Source organism: Tachysurus vachellii, chromosome 24 (assembly GCF_030014155.1).
Source record: "Tachysurus vachellii isolate PV-2020 chromosome 24, HZAU_Pvac_v1, whole genome shotgun sequence".
NCBI lineage: Eukaryota > Metazoa > Chordata > Actinopteri > Siluriformes > Bagridae > Tachysurus > Tachysurus vachellii.
This window is the reverse complement of record NC_083483.1, coordinates 5,464,132-5,482,926: the sequence shown is the minus strand read 5'-3', so window position 1 is coordinate 5,482,926 and position 18,795 is coordinate 5,464,132. Positions and strand designations below refer to the sequence as shown.

General features: G+C 39.2%; 2 protein-coding genes across 2 annotated transcripts in view; both read right to left on the bottom strand.

Moving 5' to 3' along the window:
* Nucleotides 1-1,124: 1,124 nt before the first annotated feature.
* Nucleotides 1,125-4,240, bottom strand: atp5pf (ATP synthase peripheral stalk subunit F6). Its single transcript, XM_060860183.1, has 4 exons — nucleotides 4,150-4,240; nucleotides 3,076-3,252; nucleotides 2,856-2,980; nucleotides 1,125-1,276 (listed from the first exon to the last, which is right to left on the bottom strand). Exons 2-4 carry the CDS (start codon nucleotides 3,243-3,245, stop codon nucleotides 1,248-1,250), a joined length of 324 nt encoding a protein of 107 aa, XP_060716166.1. The 5' UTR covers nucleotides 3,246-3,252; nucleotides 4,150-4,240; the 3' UTR covers nucleotides 1,125-1,247.
* A 4,908-nt stretch (nucleotides 4,241-9,148) lies between these two features.
* The window catches only part of appa (amyloid beta (A4) precursor protein a), a 34,129-nt gene continuing 24,482 nt past the window's right edge, over nucleotides 9,149-18,795 (bottom strand). The window contains exons 11-17 of the mRNA XM_060860907.1: nucleotides 17,340-17,468; nucleotides 16,485-16,584; nucleotides 14,530-14,724; nucleotides 13,892-13,945; nucleotides 13,013-13,104; nucleotides 12,031-12,177; nucleotides 9,149-11,444 (exon numbers count right to left, since the gene is read on the bottom strand). Coding sequence (XP_060716890.1) covers nucleotides 11,346-11,444; nucleotides 12,031-12,177; nucleotides 13,013-13,104; nucleotides 13,892-13,945; nucleotides 14,530-14,724; nucleotides 16,485-16,584; nucleotides 17,340-17,468 — 816 coding nt within the window. The 3' untranslated portion in view covers nucleotides 9,149-11,345. The remainder of the gene's footprint in view (nucleotides 11,445-12,030; nucleotides 12,178-13,012; nucleotides 13,105-13,891; nucleotides 13,946-14,529; nucleotides 14,725-16,484; nucleotides 16,585-17,339; nucleotides 17,469-18,795) is intronic.

Here is an 18,795-nt window from a genome sequence, read left to right as displayed (position 1 = left end):
TGTGATTATGAAGTCATTACACTTCTACATCTGTATGTTATAAAGTCAGATTTTCCACTGACACAGCTGAGTTTTGGGAATAAACTATTTTGGGGACCACAAAATTTTCACATATCAATGTGTAAATAAACTCCAATCCCTGAAATGTCCTTCCATGTTGTTAATGTGTTGTGCTCACATAGGTTTATCTACATCAGAAGGATTCAGCAATGTTTATACACACAAGCTACATTAACATCATTTGGCAGACGCCCTTATATCCAGAACAACTTACATTATCTCGTTTTTTTATACAGCTGAGCAATTGAGGGTTAAGGGCCATGCTCAGGGGCATCTTGGTGGATTTGGGATCAAACTCACAACCTTCTGATTGGTAGCCCAACACCTTAACCACTAGGCTACCACATGCCCCAGGGTACTCAGGTACTTGTTCAGTCTGAAGTCTGATTTGTCCTCTGCAAATGATCCGAAATGCAGCTGCACACCACACCACTGCTGCGCTCCCTCCACTGCCTCAAAACATTGCTGCTTGTCTACAAAGCCAAAAACGGACCAGCGTCCTCTTACCTTAAAGCCCTTATCACTCCTCACACTGCACCTCAGATCTACCAGCACTGCACGACTGGTCCCACCATCTCTCAGGATAAGAAGTAAACAAGAATATTTTCTGTTCTGGCACCAAAGGTGGTGGAATAAACTTCCTCTAGACGTCCAAACAGCTGAGTCTTCAAACGACAGGTGAAGACCTGCCTCTTCCTGAAACATTTAAACTAGCACTAATTTCCCTGGTTGTTTAATGTGTATATTAAAAAAAACGATGCTGATTCCTCCCAAAAGTTTTTTAGTTTCATGTATATCCCAAATCTGTAACCTAGTGAACCAGAGTATTCACTGAGACTTCAAAGCACTTGCTCTGGATGAGAGCATTTGCCAAATGCTGTGAATGTAGATGTCAAATGATCCTGATGTGGAACTAAATTTACAAGCAGGTGACTGAAGAACTCAAAGTATGTCTCATAGATGGTGAACAAGGTGTAGAAAGTAAACCTTCATATCTTTGGAGTTTCTATTTTACACACCATATAGAATTTTATTTTGATGACAGAATCTGATTTTTTAGTAGAAGGATATTAATATGATGAATAGATAAAAATGAACATTATACCCATTTTTTCAACCAAGAGATTTATTAAATAATTCTTTTCATCACTCAGAATGATAGACACACACTTTTAACAGACAGCTGCTCACTTGGCCACCTCTTCCAGCTTGGGCTCTGATGGAATAAAAACAGAAAAGAACAGAACAAGGATTTAGTGAACTGAAATGAAAGCAAGCAGGACCTTTTATTTGTACTGACATTATTACACAACACTGTTATTCGTAGAAGGTAAACTATCAACAACCAAAAATGGACATGAAAAAGTCTACACACGTCTAAGCTCAACTAAAGAAACACAAACCATGTGCCGTTACGATCTGTTGAGAGAATTTTACAGGTATAATTACATCATTCCAAAAGGTTTGTTTGGGAGTTTGTGCTGCTAAAAGATCAGCAGGTCCACAGTACTGCATGGTGGCATCATCATCATGTAGTAAGGTGGTAACGATTCTCTTACCATTAAGCTGATTCTCTTTAAGAAGCACGAATATACCTTCAAATACTGGTGGATTTTAAAGCAAAACCTTCAGGTGTCTGTTACCAAAGTGAACTACAGATTAAAGGAACTTCAAACTTTCAGCATGACGAATTAAACCAAAAGATCATCAGTGTTTCTGAATGACAATCAGAGCCCAGATATGGACTGTTCACAGGAGACCAATTGGAAGCAGAATATTTTGTAAGACGAGACATGTCCTGTTGATAGACTCTAGACTTAAAGAGTTTTAATAAAATCAACAGCTGCTTCAACACAGTTAGTTTAGGGTGTGCAAAAATGTCTGATTTATTTTCTTGCTAAAATAAAAAGCTTGTTTCTCACTTAATTTTTGTGTTGTAATTTTCACATTAAGACAAGAAAATGTTCCAACTTCTTGATTTCCTTTTTTATTTTACAGGAGTGTTTATTATTATTTAATGAAATTTCTTCACCCAGATGTCTTAATACTGTACTCAGCACCTTTAGCACAGGTACCTCTGTTATAGAAGGGGATTAATTTCTGTAATCTGATGAAGATATATTTTTATAACTGTTACAATATTCCACCAGATGCTGCAGCACAACTCGGTAACGTCACTATTTTCTCTGCCAGCTGAGTCGTACTGTGCTTAAAATCCAGGTGAGACACAGAGGTGATGCTAATACCGTCATACAGTCACACAGATGTGCTGTTTAACATCAACAAAAACCTTCAGCTGTAGTTTAGAAGGCATTTTGAAGGATTTAAAAGAAATTATGATTGTAGACAGTATTTATACACAATAACATGTTGCAGTTTAGATCACAAATTAATTTCCCCATGATAAGTAAAGTCCTCCAGGGACAATCTACAAAATAGTTGTATTACATCCTCTATAAGAAATAATCCAGCACCCTATGACATCATAAATAGTTAAATTATTTGAAATTCATAAAGTGCACAACTTTCAGGTTTGCACTTGAGCTCCTGTATTTGTAACACAATGAACTTGGTTATGTTTGAGTGTGTGGATTGCCAGTGAGTAAATTTGCTTTATTTTCATTACATGTTAAATCTGACATTAAAACAAACTCACTGCCCTTGAAGTCTATAAAGAAACCGATCTTACATTCACAGGAAAAGTGATGGGAAAGTGACGCATGCACTCAGCCAGGATAGAGATAGTCCTGGGTAAAAGCACTATTGTAGCTCCAGACTGGAGATCTGACACTGACCTGTGAATTTGAAGTCTGGGAATTTAGTCATGTCGCCTCCTCCATATAACCTTTGCAGTTTGCTTATCTCTTCTGTCATATTCTTCTGGTAGCTCTGACCACCATCAACCACTCCACCTGAGCTCCTATACAAGAAAGAGACAGATTTGTTTCAAGGTCACGACTTGGAAACAATAAATAAAAAAAAAAAAAATCTGTTTCTTTGGTCACTGACACTCACTTGCTCTTGACGTTGTACTCGTGGATTTTGTCCAGAAAGACTTTCTGTACAGGGTCCAGAGCCTTCGCCTTGTTAAAAAGGACGGCAGAGATGCCGATGTTCCTGCGCAGAGTCACAGTCACAGCCGAGCGGAAGACTGAGGAGAGCTGAAAGAGCCGACGGAGCGCCATGCTGTCTCTGAACAAGAAAACCAAACACACACTACAGTTAAGTGTGTAAATAATCACAATTTTTATTTTAGTTTAGTTTATTACAATGCAGCCTTATTTTAGTTTATTACAATGCAGCCTGATGTTTCACCAGACAAAAATCTGTTCATTATAACTGCATCTGAAAAGCTCACTTTGATGCTCCAAACAAGCTTCAACCACAAAATAATATTTTATCATGAACGTCCCTGTGGATTAATGGTTACTTCACCTGCAAGTGTGATCATCTTTCATGCGTACATTATATCTATATGCGCATATATGTATATATATTTATATCTATATAGATACATACATTAAGTGTGTGTGTGTGTATATATATATATATATATATATATATATATATATATATATATATATAGAGAGAGAGAGAGAGAGAGAGAGAGAGAGAGAGAATATATATAATGTATGTGTATATATGGAAAGATCTTTTGTGTATATATAATATCTATCTATATATTTATATCCATATACACATACATAATCTATCTATCTATCTATCTATCTATCACACGTTCAGAGCCATTACTCGTCCTTTTCCTGATTAAATTAATGTTAATAAGCCAAACTCAGGTATCTAAACTGTTCTTAATGACCTTTTAATCGCCTTTAATGTGTTTTATAGCTGAAGCTGATAGAGTTTCAGCCTAAAGACACATAAACATTAAAACTCCACACAAATGACTTTGTGCCCGATGCTAATGTTAGTTAGCTGATTAGCTCCTGTTTCTCTATAACACACATTTAAACTAAACATCTGCAGACATCCGTTATTACAAACCCGTGAACAAACACAAGCCTTCGAGCACAAACCTGATTAAATCTCACTAGAGTTTAAATAAAAAACCAACAATATCACAGTCACCTTGCAGCTAGAAGCCGTTCACAAGCAATGGCCGCTTCAACGACGCACTGGATTGTGGGTAATTTTCTTCTTCTCCTCCCATAGATATCTATGGTATTTTCCCCACCCGTATTCCGAAACACTTCCGGTTTAAAGGGCTACCCTCTGATTCGTACACTCCATAAAGCGGGTGTATTAAATCATAGCCACGAAATTCTTTCTTTTTACTCATCTAATCTGAGTCTCTTCTCCAACCTCATTTAATTTCTGAGTCTCATCTCCAACCTCATCTAATCTGAGTCTCATCTCCAACCTCATTTAATTTCTGTCTCATCTCCAACCTCATCTGAGTCTCATCTCCAATCTCATCTAATCTGAGTCTCATCTCCAACCTCATCTAATCTGAGTCTCATCTCCAACCCCATTTAATTTCTGAGTCTCATCTCCAACCAAATCTAATCTGAGTCTCATCTCCATCCTCATCTAATCTGAGTCTCATCTCCAACCCCATTTAATTTCTGATTCTCATCTCCAACCTCATCTAATCTGAGTCTCATCTCCAACCTCATCTGAGTCTCATCTCCAATCTCATCTAATCTGAGTCTCATCTCCAATCTCATCTAATCTGAGTCTCATCTCCAACCTTATCTAATCTGAGTCTCATCTCCAACCCCATTTAATCTGAGTCTCATCTCCAACCCCATCTAATCCGAATCTCATCTCCAACCTCATCTAATCTGAATCTCATCTCCAACCTCATCTAATCTGAGTCTCATCTCCAACCTCATCTAATTTCTGAATCTCATCTCCAACCCCATCTAATCTGACTCTAATCTCCAACCCCATCTAATCTGAATCTCATCTCCAACCTCATCTAATCTCCGAGTCTCATCCCGAACACTATTTATTCTCTGACTCTCATCCCCAACCACATCTAATCTCTGAATCTCATCAGCAACCACATCTAATAAGAGTTTCATCCCCAACCACATCTAATCTCTGAATCTCATCACCAACCACATCTAATAAGAGTTTCATCCCCAACCACATCTAATCTCTGAATCTCATCACCAACCACATCTAATCTGAATCTCATCCTCAACTACATTTAATCTCTGAGTCTCATCCCGAACATTTGGTATCAGGCAGGATGCAACTGTGTTTTTGTCCCAAAACCGGTTAACATCCTGCTGAAAAGTGTGAAGGAAAACCACTAAAGAAAACTCAAACTTACCACCTCTGTGTGGGTCAAGACACAAGAGCTGACACACACACACACACACACACACACAGAGAGAGAGAGACACAGACACAAATATATTAAGATAGAATAATTTGCCACCCCTGGATGACACAGAGTTCTGTAAGGACACACTGTCCTGACATCTTGCGGTTTCCACAGCATGAGAATCTCCGATCGAGACGACACTGTTAATGGATCACACACATGTAATATATGAATGTAACTTATATAAACACACCTTTTTCTGGTATCTGAGTGTTTAGTGGTGCACTCTGCCCCCTTCTGGCCAAAAACAGGCATATTTGAAACTTTCTAAGCTCACACTGGGGCTGATGCAGACTTGTCTTTGGGCTCCTGCTGACTCCACCCACATGTATGAGCTAAGGGCCAGACTGGGGGACACTGTTATGTTAAAGAACACGAGGACAGAGGCAGCAGACCTTCACCTTCTATCAAACATGGTTAGTTTGTCTTTAACACATCTCTGTTGTATATCTCAGACTCATACTTAGTATTTAATATGAGGAAACACAGTCACTTAATTAGATCATTATATTTACTGAACTGAATCATTAGTTCAGTGTATATGCCATCGTTCAGCTCACAGAGAGAGGGAGTGAAAGAGGGGAGATAGAAGGAGAGAGGAAGACAAAAAAGGTGGAGGGGAGGAAGAGAAAGAGAGAGGAAGAGAAAAGCAAGGATATAGAGAGTGAGAGAGGGGGAGAGAAAAGGGGGAGAGAGAGAGAGAGAGAGAGAGAGAATAGAAAAAGGGGAGATAGAGAGGGAGAGAGAGAGGGAGAGAGAGAGAATAGAAAAAGGGGGAGAGAGAGAGGGAGAGAGAGAGAGAAGAGGAAGAGAAAAAAGGTGGAGGGGAGGAAGAGAAAGAGAGAGGAAGTGAAAAGCAAGGATATAGTGAGAGTGAGAGAGGGGGAGAGAAAAGGGGGGGAGAGAGAATAGAAAAAGGGGAGATAGAGAGGGAGAGAGAGAGGGAGAGAATAGAAAAAGGGGAGATAGAGAGGGAGAGAGAGAGGGAGAGAATAGAAAAAGGGGAGATAGAGAGGGAGAGAGAGAGGGAGAGAGAGAGAGAATAGAAAAAGGTTAGATAGAGAGGGAGAGAGAGGGGAGAGAGAGAGAGAATAGAAAAAGGGGGAGATAGAGAGGGAGAGAGAGGGAGAGAGAGAGAAGAGGAAGAGGAAAAAAAAAAGGGGGGGGGGGCGGGGGGGGAGAGGTCACACATCCGGTGTGAAAATCTCAAATCTTCACATCCGAAAATAAAATCTCCATTAAAAGGAGGTTCATTCTAAAAACATGATTACAGGTGTTTGGGCTTCAACCTCGTGATCAAATGTTTCATCTTATTTTCACACATACAAGAATACACAGCCTTATAAACTCACTGTATATAACCAACACTGCACACACATACAGTATACACACAGCCTTATAAACTCACTGTATATAACCAACACTGCACACACATACAGTATACACACAGCCTTATAAACTCACTGTATATAACCAACACTGAACACACATACAGTATACACACAGCCTTATAAACTCACTGTATATAACCAACACTGAACACACATACAGTATACACACAGACTTATAAACTCACTGTATATAACCAACACTGAACACACATACAGTATACACACAGCCTTATAAACTCACTGTATATAACCAACACTGAACACACATACAGTATACACACAGCCTTATAAACTCACTGTATATAACCAACACTGAACACACATACAGTATACACACAGCCTTATAAACTCACTGTATATAACCAACACTGCCCACACATACAGTATACACACAGCCTTATAAACTCACTGTATATAACCAACACTGAACACACATACAGTATACACACAGCCTTATAAACTCACTGTATATAACCAACACTGCACACACATACAGTATACACACAGCCTTATAAACTCACTGTATATAACCAACACTGCACACACATACAGTATACACACAGACTTATAAACTCACTGTATATAACCAACACTGCACACACATACAGTATACACACAGCCTTATAAACTCACTGTATATAACCAACACTGCACACACATACAGTATACACACAGCCTTATAAACTCACTGTATATAACCAACACTGAACACACATACAGTATACACACAGCCTTATAAACTCACTGTATATAACCAACACTGAACACACATACAGTATACACACAGCCTTATAAACTCACTGTATATAACCAACACTGAACACACACACAGTATACACACAGCCTTATAAACTCACTGTATATAACCAACACTGAACACACATACAGTATACACACAGCGTTATAAACTCACTGTATATAACCAACACTGCACACACATACAGTATACACACAGCCTTATAAACTCACTGTATATAACCAACACTGCACACACATACAGTATACACACAGCCTTATAAACTCACTGTATATAACCAACACTGAACACACATACAGTATACACACAGCCTTATAAACTCACTGTATATAACCAACACTGAACACACATACAGTATACACACAGCCTTATAAACTCACTGTATATAACCAACACTGCACACACACACAGTATACACACAGCCTTATAAACTCACTGTATATAACCAACACTGAACACACATACAGTATACACACAGCCTTATAAACTCACTGTATATAACCAACACTGCACACACATACAGTATACACACAGCCTTATAAACTCACTGTATATAACCAACACTTAACACACATACAGTATACACACAGACTTATAAAACTCACTGTATATAACCAACACTGAACACACACAGTATACACACAGCCTTATAAACTCACTGTATATAACCAACACTGCACACACACACAGTATACACACAGCTATTCATTTCAAAATATATAACTTTGTTAATAAAATAATTGATATTTGTGTGATATTTATTTGAATAGGAATAATTTGCAGGGAAAGAAGTAGCCAGCGTTATTTATTTCAGTCTCTCATATCTGAAGGTGTTCATTATGTAAAGGTCAGCACGGCTTCAGTGGTTTCCTGAAACTTCATTTAGTCTTGACCTTTTGTGCTTCGATTTTTCTTTCTGAAAGACAAAACTTAAACAAACAAACAAACGACAAGTTAAAGTGCTATGTCTGGTCCTTAAACTATCTGACAGGGTTCTCATTGAGGTGGACGGACACGAACACTGTCTTTAAAGTCATCTGTCTATTCAGTTACAGAAGGGAAATGGTTTATAATCTCACTCTTTGGTGTCACCAAATGAGTCCTCACATTGTCTCAGCAGCTTTTTTACTCACTACCATCAACTCTGGCTTTATTCTCAATGTTCGTATTCCTGTAAAGCTGCTGTGTGACCGTTTCCATTGTTAAAAGCGTTATACTTAAATAAAAATGTCCAGTGTCACCCAAATGTCTATGAGGTTCCCCTCAAGGTTTCTTCCTCATATCATCTCAGGGAGTTTTTCCTCACCACCTTTACCTCAGGCTTGCTCATTAGAGACAGGGATAGCTATATTAGTATTTTTTTTTTTAAATTAAATTTAAACTTTAATTGTATATTTTCATTTATTTATTTTTATCCTTTTCTTCTTCTTCTTATAATTATATATTTATTTCTTTTTTGCTCTCTCTTCTGTTTCCATACGTCTGTAAAGCTGATTTGAGACAATGGGAGTTGTTGAAAGCGCTATACAAATAAATTGAAATAAATAAATAAACATGCAAAGTGATGTACAACCACACAGGAAATCTTGTATGTACATTCAAATCTTTATTTATGGAATTCAGTGTATAAAGCATAGTGTTTCCAGTCAAAGCAAATATTCCATACACTTACACAGAGGAAGAAAAAGTCACACAGAAAGAAAACGAGTCCTGCTTTCTGTATCTACAACGCAGCATGACGCACTGCATCCCTAATGCCTTCTTACACCTCAGCCAGAAAACTGCACCCACAATCACTTTATCTATTTATCCAGTAATATTTCGGAGTTATTTACGTCGTCTTCTGTTTTTATTTATTTCTTTTTTAATGACTACCTAAGACAGCTCAAAATGATACAGAAAAAGGAAAAAAAAAAAAAACTCTGCAGAAAACACGATGTTCACGAGAACAGTGTAGTTTCGTTTGCACACTTTCTGTCGGTTTAAAGTCACTCGCTACAGCAGTGCAGACGCTTTAACGCATGCTTGACGGCTAGTGCAGTGTGTCACGTTCATCAGAAGAGCTGAGTGAGGAGTTTCATACTGAGAGGATTACTTGAAGTACAACGAGCCTCCACTGAAAGAAAAAAAAAAACAAAAACCATCTGCCCTCTTTAAGCCTTAATCTGAAATCTGATTTTAGCAAGTAGACACGGCTCGAAGATCACTTTATATATGAATTAACCGGTTTAATTAATGTAGATACTTTATCTTCCCACTTATATTAGTGTTTTTGTTTTTTTGCCAGGTCTACATATAATACTCCTCTGTGTAATTGTTTTGCATGGATCCAATCTGGCAACCTCTTAATACACCGCATCTTAAAAAATAAACTACTAAAGGATTGCACAAGGGCTGGAAAGAGACTGGACTGTCTATCCAGGAGACATTTTCTTCTCATTTCTTTCCATCCTTCCCATGGAATCACACCCAGTTCTGCACTGCAGCAGCCCAAGCAAGAGATGAGACGAGAGAAGAAAAAAAAAAGCCTCTTTGGTGTTAAGTTTTCTAGGAAACTAGAGGCTGAAGGAAAGAAGGTATTCTTTTTTTTTTTTTTTTATTCTTTTTTTTTTTTACTTCACATGGGATTGTACAAAAACACAAGCTTCACTGGAGAGAACATACAAACACATACAGTGAATCCCTACCACCCGAACAGGAAATACCCTCGATCCTGAAAACCTGTTACAAAACACATCCAACCATGTGAATCCAAACAGAAAATAAATAGCGTGGAAACAGAGAGAGAGAGAGAGAGAGAGAGAGAGAAGGAGAGACTGAAAGAGAGAGAGATCTCCAAAATGCACAGGATGAAAACACATCAAGATAGAAATATACGCACTGATTTTCCAGCCCCCAGTCGCTGGAGGAACTCAGAGTAAAAAATAAAGATAATCGAAAAAAAAAAAAAGAAAAAAAAATCTTGTTTTTTTGTAAATCATGTCTGTATAAAATCAAAGCAGAAAGCCAATCTGTCTACGGTTGTTGCTTGTTAGCGAAACCGAAGTCATGAGAAGACGGTAAATGTTGAACCCTGCTAAAATGACGATCTCTACATGAGAAAGGACCCATTCAGACAACAGTTTTTCTTCATTATTTTTTTTTTATCATGCACTAAATAGATACATCTAGTTTCTTTTTTTCTGCATTACGACGATACATTAGATTCAGCTAAAGAAAAAAATTCTCTTGATCCATGATTTTTCTTTTATTTATTTTTTCTTGGAAAAAAAAAAATCTTTAAATTTAAGGAGTTCGTTCAAGACTACATTAGGGATATCACTATAATCTTATCGTCATGAGTTTAATCCTTTTTGAATCCAACACAGCACAGCTGTCATCAAAGCACCCCATGGGATAAGGACAGAAGAGTGCAGAAGAAAAGAAAATGAGGAATAGTGTCTTTAATGCTAATCAGTTCTATCCCAGTGTTCGGCATTTAAAGTAGTAGTGGGAATGGACAGTGTATGGGGTGGAGGGGTGAATGGGGTAACCTCAGATCAGCCCAGTTTCATTCAAAATCGAAAGATAGAACACCTGACTCTGAATCAGTGCTTCACTACATGTGTAAAATAAGAGGTTTGACCTGTTTATATGCATCTTTTTGACGAGTGACCAATCACAAGTGACTTATGGCACCGAAGGTTATGTACTACAGCGAGAGAGTCGTTCCCAACACTGTCCACTGGGGTAAAGAGGAAGGGGTTAGGGGTTAGGGGATTACAGCCTAGCACGTGGATCATTAGTTCATCTGCTCAAAGAACTTATAGGTGGGATTCTCGTAGCCGTTCTGCTGCATCTTAGAAAGATGGCGCTCTTCTGGAGTGATGGCAGCGTCCACCTGTATAAAAAACAACAACATGTCAACAAACACCTCGAAGCTACAGTCATGCACATCTCTCACAGTAACACATGCAGGACGTATCGAAAATAAAACGACTGGATGTTTTCACGCCATCGACCAAACCGACTCCAGATGTCTGAGAAAAGCTTGTGACTTATTTCCTCAAGAATTAAAGTACTTGATAAGATGCCTTTCATAACATTCGGTTCGATTCTACACCACGGACGCTGTTGCAAAGCGGCTTTAGAGGGACAGAAACAATGTAATAAAGCTTGAGTTAAAAATTGTAATTTATACATACTGTATATCTCTATAGTATAAGTCAGTGATGTCAGGGATTCTGTCTGTTTGTTTGGAGCTTCACTGCATCACTGCATACTTAAAGTCTATATAACGGTTTGTGTTTAAATGACGGACAGGAAAATAAATCTTAATTACCACTACAGGTCGACTGTATTCGGTTGTTGCGTCCGTAAACATTTTTCTCCGTCTCAGAAGTTATCCTTTTATCTTTACATTCATGAAATAGACGAGAGGAAGAAAAAAAAAAACGAGACCCAGACGTGAGGACACACGCACTGACCTCGATCACACCGTGGTGGATGGATGTGTACTGCTTCTTTCGCAGCATTACCAGGGTGATGACAATGACGGTTGCTATGACGACACCTCCTACCATCAGGCCAATAATAGCACCCTTGTTAGAGCTGACGTCTTCGGCGAAGAAAACCTACCCGAGTAGGAGAGAAAGTAGAATACGGAAAAAGTTAAATAGGAAAAGAGACATTCCACTATCTACTGGTAGAAAGAAATTCAGTCACTAGGGAAATTGCTCAAGAGAAGATGCAGCAGCTGCCATCTCAGTGGGTCTGCGTTGCCATGCCAACTTGACCCGGTGGCATGGTAACAAGAATGAAGCCGCCCGCTCCTGGCACTAGTTTATATCCGATCACAGGAGAGCAGGGGGCTGGTGTCCGGAAATGGTGAAATCAAGTGAGTGTGTGTGTGTGTGTGTGTGTGTGTGTGTGTGTGTGTCTGTCTCTCAACGGTGAGGGAATGTATACAAGTCTTTTGCTGTCTATGAAGTGCAGTGACATGACCCCACCCTTGACGGCTGGAAAAAGCATTTTAACGTAAAGGAAATAGTAAACACATCTCTACTCTGTAAGGTAAAGTCTGGTTAGAAAAACGGATGCCTTGGGAATCAGCATTTTTCTAGTTTTCACCTTTTTTTTTTATCAAAATTTTAATTACAGGTCTATAAAACACTAAATGTAAATTAAACTCTTATCTATTTATCAGAATCATGAAAGAGTTTTTGCACAAGATGGTTTTAAAATGATGCCTATAAAATTCTTCAATGACTTAAGACCCTTCTCCCTAATCCACGTCTGAACAGGTCTGTTCACAGAAAATGTACAAAATGCCATCGACCTGAGGTTCTCTGCATGAACGGGATGTCCGGCTGGTGTCAGGATTTTCCCATCAAAAACTCATTGTGTGATGCGCCACACTCTTATTAAAGGGTTGTTTAAGGGATGTCGTTATTGTGCATATGTACGTACCAGTTTCTGGTGGTGAACTTCATAAGCAGCATTGTGTCTCTCCTCTGCCTCCATCCTCAGCTCAGGAACATCCTCAGGCTTCAGGCCAGATACTAAAACCACACAGAGGAAAGCAAAATTAAACACGTGTGACAATTGTGCGTACATTCATAAAAATTTCAATGAAATAACAGTTTAAACAGTTTCTTTGTACATCCTTCAATACTGGATCCTCTATTGAACTATAAAGAACCCAAGAGTGTATTATGACAGTATAGTAATACTTACATTAAAGGTGGGGTGAAAAATGCTTCAGAAAACTGAGTCGACAAAACTAACAAAACAAACGTGTAGCCAATGAGCAGAAAGGGGCGTGTCTTGTCAGTATGGGGCGGAGAGAGTGTTCAGTGTGCATGTGTGACATTAGCAGAAAGCGATTGAAACCTTGACATGGTGGATACCTGCCCTAACCTCTGCCTCGGGTTCTAGGTGTTGAACCGCAGTCTTCTTCTGCGTGAAACGAGCTAAACCTTTCACGGTACAACACACAGTACTACAAATACACATCTGTATTACCATAGTATTACTCATTGTGTTCATTTATTGATAAAAATATCCTCTCGGCCAGCCGCCCCAGCAGGTTCCGCATAATAGTTGCCTGGGTTACGCATGTATGTGTGGGGTGGAGCTATCAAAACAAGGGTGACACCCATTTGGGTTAGGGGCGTGTTTGTTTTGGTGATTTCAAATGTCAAACATTGTCTTTCAGACATCGTGCACCCCACCTTTAATACAATTAATAAAAGCTTTAACATCTCTTAAAGGTGAAACTGCTGCTTTAATGAATTTTATAATGAACCTTTTGACTAGCCTGTTGTATTAGAGATTTAGTAAACATACCTGGGTGAGTAGGAAGCCCTCTGTCAGGAAAGGGACGAACATCGACAGGCTCGACTGCGGAGAGAGAAGAGACTAATGTTAGACGGTCTGTTAGCTGCGATGGAGTGCATTCTCTCATTAATATTTCTGTTTCTTGAATGTATTACTATTACTAAATACACATCTCTGGATGAATCATATCTTCTAACTGAGTGGTGAAAGAGTCCTACGTTTCGAACGACTAATAAATAAATGTATTGTTTTCGAATAAATTAAATGAGTTAGCATTAATTGACTTGCTATGACTGCACATATAAAAGCTACATATAAAGAGATAAGAAATTGTGGCTGGAATTAGACACGCAGTGCAAAAACAAGCACAAGACTGAGCATCTTCATGTCCTCACAGGAACATTAGTAGCAGAAGGGCAATTTTTTTTCTACTGCTATACTGGAGCTGATTAAGTATCATATGTACTAATATCCATGCAGTTACCTAATCAGCCAGTCATGGGGTTGTGAGTCACATACAGTATTTCCTCCTTTGACGTGAACATTGACAGAAGCTCTTGACCAGGATTATTAGATAACTGCACGGATGTAACAATGGCAACGTCATCTATAAACACTGCATGAGCGTACGAGTGTGTTGTGTGTACCGTGGTTCTCAGTGTTGGGCTGGTTGAAGCTTTCAGGGTGAATGAAGCCCAGGTGGTAGGAGTCCTCAGGTGGCAGTAGGTCGAGCGGGGCGGTGCTGTCGGGCATCAGGGCGTCATTGCCGTAGCTCACTCTCACGTCGCTCTGCAGTGACGCTAACTGTGCTGACATCTCCTGCTGCTCACGCTGTAACAGTTCTGACAAAGAGAACGCAGAAATCAGATTAACTGCCTACAACACTGTTCATTCTGACGGTGTTCATTCTGTTCATATGGTGAGCACTCATATATAATATCTAGTAGAGTAAACATATCAATGGCTGTGTACACTAACATATTTTTAATCAGAATTTAAAATGATACAGTTGTATATTGATTGGCTGATATGATAATATATATATATATTAAAGGATTCATATACTGTGTGTGTGTGTGTGTGTGTGTGTGTGTGTGTGTGTGTGTGTGTGTGTGTGTGTGTGTGTGTGTGTGTGTGTGTGTATATATATATATATATATATATATATATATATATATATATATATATATATATATATATATATTAAAGGATTCATATACTGTGTGTGTGTGTATATATATATATGTATGTATGTATATATATGGAGGCCCTGAGCCTGCGATTTAGCCACCACTGGGTAAATGGTTGATTTTAGAGGATCCTGTCAGAGTTTCAAGGTTTATTGTAGTGATTATTATCTACAGATTATTACTACATTCAATCATTTACATTTACAGCATTTAGCAGACGCCCTTATCCAGAGCGATTTTTATCTCATTTTTATACAACTGAGCAATTGAGGGTTAAGGGCCTTGCTCAGGGGCCCAGCAGTGGCAGCTTGGTGGACGTAGGATTTCAAACTCACAACCTTCCGATTGATAGCACAACACCTTACCACTAGGCTACGACATCCCTACAATCACTGCTTCAATCACTGCACAAATACTCATTGAGTCAACAGTTAGACTTTTAACAATATCTGAATCCTTTAAAAAGAGAAGAAACTGCATAAGCAAAGTCAGCACCAAGACTGTGGGTTTAAAATGTAGCCAGAGATTAAAAGCATAGTGAAAACAGCCAAAGGGAATGAAATTGAGGACAAAATTAGAGGTGAAGTAAAACGAAGCTCAGGGGTCACTTCTCTAATTAAAAAGGTGCTTAAATCACAGACTTGCTGATGCTTGTGACTACACTAGAGTGGAGGCAGCGGAGAAGACAGACGTGGTGATGGGCAAAGAGAAAAAGAGAGAGAAATAGACTGTGACTGATTCAGGGAGGCACAGATGGTCAAATGACGCACGGGGTACAAATAAACACCGTAGACACACAGAAGGGCAAAAAAGACATGTGGAGGACATGAACACACACTAAATGATGGAATATTTCTCTATCAAATAATTCTCCAATCTGATTGGTTAGAAGGTGTTGAACAATTTTCAGTACAGTTAAATTGCTAACATTTCAGTTTTAAATGAATCAGCTGATTATTTCTATAATAACAGCTCTTACACAAACCTTCCAAATAATACTAAGGCTTGGAGAAAAATGACTGATTGTTCTGCTGAAGCAGACCGAAAGGAAACGTTTACGAATTCTCTAATTTCCTGTTTCTCAGTAACATGAACATGACAGACTTCATTCTTTCTTTCTTTCTATTTAAAAATAAAATAAAATAAAATAAAATGAAAGGCTGGTGTTGGAACAACTTTATAGTTGCATTCATGTAGGACTTTATAGCTGCTTTAATATGGACGTTTCTCAAGATTAAAAACAACTCTAAACAAAATTAATTTATAAATAAAAAAACAAAGCACGGGCAAATCACTGTCTAATAAAAGAGGACTACGACACTGGTGCATGCTGGGCTGACGACACACATGTAATATTTGGAGGCAGAAAAAAAAACAACAAAAAAGGACAAATAGAAATAAGAAACGCTCACCAACTTGATCCTGGATATCCTCCAACACGCCTGGAACTTTGTAGAGAAGCGCCAGAGACTGGTTCATCCTCTCCTCGATCACACGCAAGTGGGTCAACACCTAAAAACAAAAAGCCAGAGGTCCTGACGTCTGATCCGTTTTATGCCCTGAAGCGGATTTGTGTCTTTTGTAATACACGTCCAAATCCGTTCACGTGAAGCCAGAAAACTTCAGTCTGTTATTACGAGTCTGTTATTATTTGTCGTTTGACAAAGACGACAACATCTCTATTAAAAAAGCAGTTAAACATGTTTAAGGCTTTACAGCACCACAATAAGAAGAATAAAACAGTAGTAACAAGGCTAAGCAGACTTTAGTTGCCCAAACCGCAATCCCAGAAGTGACATTTGAGATGTTTTTCACACCACAGCAAAGCAGTCAGACGCATCAAAGATCGTCTTCCCCCCGACTCACACTGTGATGGATGTCTGGATATCACTCTGTTTTCCTCAGCCTGCTCTCTCGCTTTTGTCTGTCGCAGTGGTGTAACGTTAAGCACACAGGCAGTTATTTGATCCTCAGGGGCGACACGTGCCAATGTGCTTTAGATCAAATGTAAGACCAGGTTTCTGAACGCATACTACTACTAATATTACAGGCACCTTAATCGAGGAAGCTTATTCGACGCTGTATTCATACGGGACACAATAAAAAAAAAAAAGAAATAAACGCAGCTTTCTCCTGTTATTAATATAATATTCAAACCTTTTCAGAATCACTACGGCCCTCCTTCACATTGTGATCTCTACAATCCAGTTTTTAGGAAGCAGATTTTCTGTATAACGTCTCTGTGAGATTGAGGTCTGCTTGCGTACCTGAGGTCGGATCTGAGCGGCTTTCTTGGGGTCCACAACGCGCACGTGCTCAAAGTGTTTCAGGGTGTGCTGCCTGTCCTTCTGCTCGGCACGCACGTACTTCTTCAACAGACTGAACACGTGACGTGGCTAAAGAGAGGACGAGAGAGAGAGAGAGAGAGAGAGACTGAAGAGTCGTTCTTGATTGAAAATTCCGACCCAACAGCCAGACAGTGGTCGTCAACCTGCGGTCTGAAGGTAGACGACGAGCCATATGGCGAGTGTTACTGACATGGATTAATATGATAATGTGAACTTGCTGCATGTTGATGTGTTTGATCATCTAAGGAATTTGTTAGACACAGAACTATTCAGGACCGGTTATAGTGCTTTTTTTTTGTAAATAATCTGTGTGGATGAACAAATGACTATTTAAATGCCCAGGAATCTAATATCAGGTCAATGAACGTTACCTTCATTATATATGAATGAGTGGGTTAATATTCATCTTAAAAATGTCCTTGAAGTCTACCTGCCATGTCAGTTAGATAGGCAGAGAGATGACTGGGAGCAAACTAGCTAGAATTAATCACAGGGTAAGATGAGAGAAAAAGGAGAAGGAGTAGACGAAGCCTTTATATTGTCACATACACTTTACAGCACAGTGAAATACTTTTCTTCACATATCCCTGCTTAAGAAGCTGGGGTCAGAGCACAAGGTCAGCCATAATACAGTGTCCCTGGAGCAGAGAGGGTTAAGGGCCTTGCTCAGGGGCCCGACAGAAGCAACCTTCCGATTAACAACCTAAAGCCTAAACTATTTCAGCTCCCGCTGCCCCAACTTAGTGATTTATTAACAAATTCAGAGCAGGAAAATGAATCTAAACTAATCTAAGAGAGGTTTTATTTTTAACGTTCAGGGGGACTTACAAGAGATAAGCCTGGACTTGTGCACAGAAACGTTTATCGTCCCACACGCAGAGGCTGCACTTCACTGATGTCCTGTTTTGTTCCAACTGGGTTTTATTATAATCCCAGCACATGCAGTATTGATCACTCAGATTAAAACACTTCTTCATGAATGTTTGCTTGTACCGTTCCTTGAACAGTAACTCTGTTCCGTCTCAGCAGGCTGTGTGTGCAATCATCACTATCTGAATACCGGGTCGAGATTAATCGAATTTAGCTCCGCTCGATGCTTCGGTGTCAAAATTGAACTACAACAGGCCAGAAAATGAAAAAAAGAAAATTGGTTTCAGAGCAAGGCTGAAGGGAGGAGGAGGAAGAGGAGGAGAGGGAACAAATGAATGTAAAGGAAGAGGGGTGTCAGGAAAGCAGTGGAGCAGAAAGACAGTAAATGGATGGAGGGAGAAAAGAACAGTGTCATATGGAGGGCACAGATGGTGAGAGGGTTATTACTGGGAGCTGGAAGTAGGTGAAAGTGTGTGGATTTAATTTGGTGCATGTAATCTGTTGG

Bases quoted from the DNA above. Each gene is read 5' to 3' on its own strand.
- atp5pf (XM_060860183.1), bottom strand. From the start codon at position 3,245: ATGGCGCTCCGTCGGCTCTTTCAGCTCTCCTCAGTCTTCCGCTCGGCT. The intron at 2,981-3,075 runs GTGAGTGTCAGT...TTTCTTGTATAG, and splicing joins GAGTACAACGTCAAGAGCAA to GAGCTCAGGTGGAGTGGTTG. The intron at 1,277-2,855 runs GTCAGTGTCAGA...TTATTCCATCAG, and splicing joins CCCAGACTTCAAATTCACAG to AGCCCAAGCTGGAAGAGGTG.